The sequence below is a fragment of the Alexandromys fortis genome, unplaced genomic scaffold (genome assembly GCF_014885135.2).
Source record: "Alexandromys fortis isolate MF-2015 unplaced genomic scaffold, M_Fortis_MF-2015_v1.1 scaffold_375, whole genome shotgun sequence".
In the NCBI taxonomy this organism is placed as follows: Eukaryota; Metazoa; Chordata; class Mammalia; order Rodentia; family Cricetidae; genus Alexandromys; species Alexandromys fortis.
Window position 1 is genome coordinate 469,624 of NW_026068279.1, and position 8,628 is coordinate 478,251.

Here is an 8,628-nt window from a genome sequence, read left to right on the forward strand (position 1 = left end):
AACTCAAGAAACTAGACCGTAAAAGGCTAATCAACCCAATTATAAAATGGGGCACTGAGCTGAACAGAGAATTCTCAACAGTAGAAGTCCAAATGGCCATAAGACACTTAAGGACATGCTCAACTTCCTTAGCGATCAGGGAAATGCAATTCAAGACAACTTTAAGATACCATCTTACACCTGCCAGAATGGCTAAAATCAAAAACACCAATGATAGCCTTTGCTGAAGAGGTTGTGGAGAAAGGGGTACACCCATCCATTGCTGGTGGGAATGCAAACTTGTGCAACCACTTTGGAAAGCAGTGTGGCAATTTCTCAGGAAATTCGGGATCAACTTACCCCTGAACCTAGCAATACCACTCTTGGGAATATACCCAAGGGATGCCCTATCATACAACAAAAGTATATGCTCTACTATGTTCATAGCAGCATTGTTTGTAATAGCTAGAACCTGGAAACAACCTAGATGCCCTTCAATGGAAGAATGGCTGAAAATCACTGTGGGAGAGGGGGCAGTAAGATAGTAAGAGCTAGAGGAACAGGGGATTTTCTGTAAGACTGGGTCTTCTCAGGATTTCAGAAGCTACGCCCGTAAAGTATCACCAATTGGACTGCCTAAACGTGAGCTGAACATGCACAGCACCAACAGACATACCAAAGTGGACTGGGGAAAGTAGAAGAGGCTTTAACCCTACACAAAGAACTCCAGGCAACCAAGGAATGCTGAGTGGGAGAAACGGTCTTTGCCAGGGAAGAGCACGCTAATTAATTGGTTATTTGGTACAAAATAACCTGCCTTTTCAAGACACATGTAAGTAACACTATATGGACCTAGCAGGTTGTGTTTAAATACTCAGGAATACACATGTGTGTGCATATGCATATATGTATATAAAAACAATTAATGACAAAAGATGCCATGACTTTGAAAGAGAGCAAAGAGAGTTTGGAGGGAGGACAGAGAAGGGAGCAATGATGTAATTAAAATGTCAAAAATAAAAACAATTAAAAGCAGAAAAACCAAAAAAAAAGAATGGTTGAAGAAAGTATGGAATATATACATATTAGAGTACTACTCAGCAGTAAAAAACAATGACTTCTTCAATTTTGCATACAAATGGACAGAAATAGAAAACACTATCCTGAGTGAGATAAGCCAGACTCAAAAAGATTAACATGGGATGTACTCACTCATATTTGGTTTCTAGCCATAAATAAAGGACATTAAGCCTGTAATTCATGATCCTAGAGAAGCTAAATAAGAAGGAGAACCCAAAGAAAAACATATAGGCATCCTCCTGAATATTAACCTTCAGCAGGCGATGAAAGGAGACAGAGACAGAGACCTACATTGGAACACTGGACAGAAATCCCAAGGTCCAAATCAGGAGCAGAAGGAGAGAGAGCACAAGCAAGGAACTCAGGACCGTGAGGGGTGGACCCACATACTGAGACAAGGCCAGCTGGCCTGGGTCTGAAAAAGCCTGGGATAAAACCGGACTCGCTGAACATAGCGGACAATGAGGACTACTGAGAACTCAAGAACAATGGCAATGGGTTTTTGATCCTACTGCACGAACTGGCTTTGTGGGAGCCTAGGCAGTATGGATGCTCACCTTACTAGACCTGGAAGGAGGTGGAAGGTCCTTGGACTTCCCACAAAGCAGGGAACCCGGACTGCTCTTCCGATTGATGAGGGAGGGGGACTTGATTGGGGGAGGGGGAAGGATATGGGAGGCAGTGGAGGGGAGGAGGCAGAAATCTTTAATAAATAAATAAAAAAACAAAAATAAAATAAAAAACTAAAACTAAAACAAACAAACAAAAAGAGCTCTTTTGCTAAATGCCATACTCTCAGATCTGTATAGGCACTTGAGGGTCAGGTATATCCAAGTTAGACATATAAGTTAAATTTAGACATATACTTTACACAATCCATTACAGCTTACCAATACTAGTAGAGGCAAGAAGATTAGAAGGAATATTTTAGTAAGCCAAAATATATTGGAGGTGGAAGGTCTCCTTCATAGGTCCAGTGCACGTGGGTACTCTTACCAAACATGGCACTGAGGTTTTTACTTTTACCTCAACCAAAAATGGCTATCCATGTGTTTTTATTTTTACAGACCTGTTGTAATCTGAAGTTACAAGTTTTATAGAATCCTATTTTCTAATATAATCTCTTAGTATCTTTTTGATTATGGAGTGTAAACTATTACTATTAGAGGTACAATGGGAAAATATATCTTATTTCCTTTCATTTTGTTGGTTTTGTTGTTTTTTACTCAGATTCTTTTGATTACCTGCCCTGATTTTGTTTATCTGTTGCCCTGTGACCTCTTGGATGTGTTTATCAGCAGATGCGATATTACTAATGATATCTCGCTCCTTGTCTGCAGATGTGATGTTAGTAGTGATATCTCGCTCCTACTATTGACCCTTGCTGCAGATGCGATGTTACTAGTGATATCTCGCTCTTGCTGTCACCCTTTCTTCTCAAAGTGAAATTTTAACTTTGAAATGTGAGTCAAACGAAACCGATCTTTTCTAACATTACTTTTGTTGTTTATCACAGCAATAAAGATTTTAATACAATATCCATCAGAGAAATGCAAAATGAAGAGATTCCATTTTACCCTATGCAGACAAGAAAACAAATATGGAATAACAATGCCTTGTATTAGGCTTTACCCTATCTGAAGAAATAACTTAGAGACACTAGATGTAAATTTATGGCCTCCATAAATGAATAAACTTTTGAATAACTGCACATATTAGGGCTTCCTGAGTACCAATATGTTCTCCATTTTGCTTATTTGTTTTTCTGGCTTATATGTGATATGTGTATAGCATGTAGTTTGTTCTTTAATTTAAGAAGTTGAGAAGAAAAATACATTGTATTTAGGTACACTAGAGAAATTTACTTTAAAATGAATAAACATGGTAGCTACTTTATTGAGCTACATTTAAGATAAATATCTAAAACAGCAAAATGATAATTTATTGAAATGTTTCATGTAGTAACTCATATAACCCTTTGTGTTAACTTTAATTTTTTCTTCAGTTATAAATAAAAAGCAATGGTTAAAGTCAAATAGACTGAATTGTTTCTGTGTAATAACAAGACGAAGTAGTCTATAAAACATAAAGCTGATACAATGTCTCTGGCTGCCAACTGTTTATAAATGTTTACAGAATCCCAGGAAGAATATAGGCTTGGAATTTACTTCTTGTCCTAAGTGGCCTTTCTTCAGGTGCTCGGATAAGCTCTCCTATCTCTCTGGATCCCCTGAAGTAATGTCTTTGCTAGATGAGCTTGACCAGAAGATGTATTTGTATAAAGTTAAATAAAGCTATTAATTCTCTCATTTTATTAGATAAATAACTCTTAAAATAATTCTACAAAATCAGAAAATCTTGATTCTTTTTTTTTTTTTTAAAAAACCAAGGTGTCCTAGATACATTACACAAATGATTATACCTCCTATTATAACATTTCACAGTGTGGAAAAAATGGACTGAGTGATTTCATTTGTAATGCAGGTCTCTACTGAACATTGAAGGAAGAAAAAGTCTGCTATTCTCAACAGGAAGTGCTTTCCCCACCAGCAATCGCCATAACATTATTGCTTCCAGAGAAATCAATGAGTGATTTATGATCTCATAGCTGTGTTATGCATTAGTAGAGGCCGGAGGACTCATTAAGTTAGATCTATTGCAGTAAGGCATTGGCAAACACCAATTCTCATATATTTTTTCATGTCCTAAAATTAAGTTATAAATTATTTCATAAATCCGCATGCAATCAAAGCCTGTGATCAGTCTAATCGAAGGTATGAGCTTCAGAGCTTCAAAATGAGTAAAACACCACTAAATAATAGTAATAAAAAAGAATAGTTTTTTCTTTTTTAAAGTGAGAAATGTTGAGAGATTTTAAAACTTAAGGAAAGCTATGGTTTAGCACACTGTAAATTCAGAGAAGAACTTGAAGAAATGTAGAGAATGTCTGCCTCATATCCCTTCTCTTCTACAAATTATGATTTTTTTGCCAATACTAGAAGTCTTAAAATTATTTAAAGAATACAAACAATGAGAGGCCATTAAATTGCTATGTAACAACATGGTACCTGGATAAACAACTCCAGGCAACTAAACTTAGAAGTAAACCTAAGTTTAAATATAGTCAGTCATTATTAAATTTCACTGATGAACTAGATGGCCTTTGCTAGACATTGCTTATACACTATTCTCTATTTTTATACACTTTATTACCAGTTATATTACAAGATATAATTGAAAATAGAAAGACATTTTAGTGAATGGAATTCTGGAATAAGACAGAAATTAGTTTTGTGCATCTTACTAAGATTTTGTTCTTTTAGGTTTGTTTCCACTTCCTTATAAAAAAATTATAAAGGCAAACCAAAAATGTTTTCTTTTTATGTGTAGAATTTACTACCAGAAGATCCTATTTGTCAACCTAAACGATTCACAAAAGGAAGGACAAAATTATGTATTTTATACATGGTCCAGTTTTGTATCACTAAATCTATATCATCTGAACGCCTCTCTGATTTTTTTTTGTACTGAAACACAGATAAAGTTTATATAATTGACCTAATTCCTTCTCTCTCTGGAGAGCTGCCTCCCAAAAGGTGAGAGAAATCTGACTGTAACTGTTTGAAAGCACTGCCTTATTATTCCAAGTCCAAAGCCTTCATGCACAACTGTGCTTCATACTTCGGCTGACTTATGGGAAATACCATGTGGTTAAGGTCTTATATACACCTGATCTCCCTTCCTTGTAAGTGTGCAGAAGGGAAGCTGCACTGCCTTCTGCAGTTTCTTTTGAGTGGCTTCGTGCCACAGTTCCCCCAAATTAGCTCAGCTTTGACAGAGCATCACGAAGAAATTCACCTTTATTCTCTTCTGAAAAAGATCTCAGAAACTTTTCAAGAATTCCACAGCTGAAGGGCAGCTCAGTCCATAAAGCCAGAAGGGATATACATAACACTTTTTCTCTGAGAAGGCTCCACCCTAAAAAGTGGGATAATGAACATGTACCTGTAGGATGGATTCATCTTAATCTCAAAGTAATTTTTCTCAGAGGATGAACTTTATGCTTGTCATAAACAACACCAGAAAGGGAAGCATCATAATTCGGTTTCATCTTTAACAGAACCTGACAAACTACCATACGACACAAGGTAAAAATAACTTTTACAACATCTAAATCTGACAAATTATAAATGCCCAAGCTGACCCTTTTATGCTAGGTACTCTAGGAAGGGTGGCTTTCACGAGGTAGGAAGTATTCAGTCATAAATTTACTAATGTTTTTGATGTTATAAACTATAGAATTCATAACATAAGTTTATTGAATAATACCCTCATTCTGAATCCTCATATCATTCAGCTGTTACCTAGTAGCCATAGTAGACATGTGTTATAATGATTAACTTCTATTGCTAGACTCACAATGCTATGGTGCTAGTGAATATATAGAGAACACTTGGACTTGATCTCAAAGCTCTTGACAAAGGGGGAGTAAAGTACATTCATTTTTAATGTTAAAACAGAGAGGATTTTATGGAAGTGACTGCTATGTGAGGAAAATATGAAGATAATTTTAGAAAACACATTTTGACACGAAATAGAGAGTTGGGGAATTTGTAGTTAAGACAATTAAGTTTAATTTAATACTCAAGAACTTGGAGAAGTGAGCCAGGTGATTACTAGGAAGGATTTACCAGAGCACACGTAAAGTACTAAGTCCTCAGAATGACCAATAACGTGGGTGCTACAGCTTCATTTCTTCATGTCAAATTACAATTCTGACCACAGTAGATGAATTTTAAGACTCAATACATTTTGTACCTCATTTATAAACATGAAATATAACATTATCTCCTTATTTTATTATCTTATAGATTAAATGAATATGACTGAAGCATTTTGTTTTGCATAATAAAACGTTACCTTAATCTTTGTAATAATTTTTCTTACTGATAACTCAAAAATACAAAGTCCAAACTGGGAAGAAAAAGAGTAGATTGCTTGTTTAATAAAAGAATATTAAAAAAATCTATTTGAGGTCTCTAAGAAATGATATAGCACTGGTTATAAAATCATGTGTGGGGAAATAAAAAAGGCAAATAATATTTCACACTTATGTGTCACTTTTCTTATTTTTAATCCTAAACTACACACACACACACAAAATTCAGAAAAAAACATAATTAAAATATTATTTGCTGAGCCTGGGGATACAAATAAAAAAGCAGAGGTAAGACAAGTTCAAGGTTTATAAAATCTAGAGCAGGTTGAAGAGAAGACTGGAAAGTGAGCAAGATTTCAATATAAAAGGCAAATAAATGGGAAGTCATCAGGCTTGCTGATAGAATGCATATGGGCACACGTGAGATGCTAAGTTCGTTTTCCAGTACCATTGAAAAAAGGTACTGATCTTTCATGTGGTAGACAAACCCTAGGATAGGTATTAATTGTTTCTACGCTTAGTTATATATTAGTTTTAGAACCTCAATTAGCGTAGCAAGTGCAAGGCCCTGGGTTCAGTCTTTTCAGCTTCAAAAAAAGAAGACATTATTTAAAAAAAAATCCATTTTGATATCTATTGAATCCCTAAGTTAAAACTTGAAGCCTGGTGAAACTTGAATACTAAAGCCTGCAATATCTCTAAAACAACACTTAAACACCTTCATGAATATCATTTCTTAAAATATGGGTACTTCCCTTTTAATATCACTTCATAATATTGAAGTCATTATGTAAATAGAAACAGAAATGTGTAAACCAGTGACAACAAAAAGACCAGAGTCATCAAATGCACAGAGTAAAAGTCTAATTCTGCCACTTTGGGAACGGGGAATAAAAGCAGCATTTGAATTCTGGTCACTTGTGTGAATACAGTTTGTTATCGTATTCCTCTGAAGCGCAAATTAAAAATGCCCATATAACACTTTTGTAAACTCCTGTACTGTAGCAGCTGCTTGTAACACTAAGATCAAGCTAAGTAATTATTTTGCCTTATGCCTCTCATCAGATCTCCTCCATGGGTGACAGGGGAGCAAGCAATCACTCAGGAGTGACTGACTTCATCCTTGTAGGCTTCAGGGTCGGCCCTGAGCTCCATCTTCTGCTCTTCCTGCTCTTTCTGCTCGTGTATGCCATGATCCTTCTAGGAAACGTTGGGATGATGACCATTATTTTGACTGATCCCCGGCTGAACACACCAATGTATTTCTTCCTAGGTAACCTCTCCTTCATCGACCTCTTCTATTCATCTGTTATCGCGCCGAAGGCTATGAGCAACTTTTGGACCGAGAGCAAGTCCATCTCGTTCGCAGGCTGCGCGGCCCAGATCTTTCTCTTTGCACTGTTCATTGTGGCGGAAGGATTTCTCCTGGCAGCCATGGCCTATGATCGTTTCATCGCCATCTGCAACCCACTCCTCTACTCTGTTCACATGTCCACACGCCTCTGTGCCCAGCTGGTGGCAGGCTCGTACTTCTGTGGCTGCATCAGCTCTGTTCTCCAGACCAGCATGACATTTACTTTATCGTTTTGTGCTTCTCGGGCTGTCGACCACTTTTACTGCGATACTCGACCAATTCAAAGACTGTCTTGTACTGACCTTTTCGTACACAAAATAGTATCCTTTTCCTTGTCTGGTATCATTATCTTACCAACGGTCATAGTCATCGTTGTTTCTTACATGTACATCGTGTCCACCGTGCTAAAGATACGCTCCACGGAGGGAAGGAAGAAGGCCTTCTCCACTTGCAGCTCTCACCTGGGTGTTGTGAGTGTGCTCTACGGTGCTGTCTTCTTCATGTATCTCACCCCTGACAGATTCCCTGAACTGAGTAAGCTGGCTTCCTTGTGCTACTCCCTAGTCACACCAATGCTGAACCCTCTGATATACTCTTTGAGGAACAAAGATGTCAAAGATGCTCTAAGCAAACTTCTAGACAAGAAAAAATCCATTCTTTGATTTTCTCCTGTTCCACTAGTAGTGTTTGGAATATTGGTTTCATACTTCTTGTTGCCAACGCTGAGTTTTTCTCCTGTTTGTAATAACAATGCTATTAGTAGCCTGATGTATACAATGCATCTTTGTGACATCTTTGACCCTCTAAGTAATACTTCAATTCTTGCACATGTGAACGTCCTGGAAATAACAGAAGGTTTTCCTCCATCATCCCTTTCCCCCCATATCTAACATCATTTTGTTTCACATAATAATTGTGTGTTTCATAGTGTTTAAAATGCTTTAATTTTACTGTATTTTTAAGTAGCTTTTGATCTAATATTGACCCTATCTAAAATTTTTATTTCCCTCCTACACACAATCTGGATAATCCACAAAGTGACAGATTTTATTTTCTAGAATACACTGGCTTTTTGTTTTTCATTGTTATTAATGTATTAAGTGATTATCAAACTTTAGTGTGATAAGTACTTCACGTGTATTCTACATAGAAGTGATAATTATAGCAAAGAAGCTGTATGTAACCTCACTACATACACTAACTTGAAAATTTCTCTGAGAATGCCACACATTGTGAAGTCCTTTGAGCCACAAAAAATCACAAATCTGAATACAAA

At 36.6% G+C, this 8,628-nt stretch overlaps 1 protein-coding gene across 1 annotated transcript; it reads left to right on the forward strand.

Annotated features, from left to right (window-relative positions):
* The first annotated feature begins 7,072 nt into the window (after nucleotides 1–7,072).
* On the forward strand, nucleotides 7,073–8,014 carry LOC126494731 (olfactory receptor 9K2). The gene has a single exon (XM_050132142.1). It carries the CDS (start codon nucleotides 7,073–7,075, stop codon nucleotides 8,012–8,014), a length of 942 nt encoding a protein of 313 aa, XP_049988099.1.
* Nucleotides 8,015–8,628: the final 614 nt, after the last annotated feature.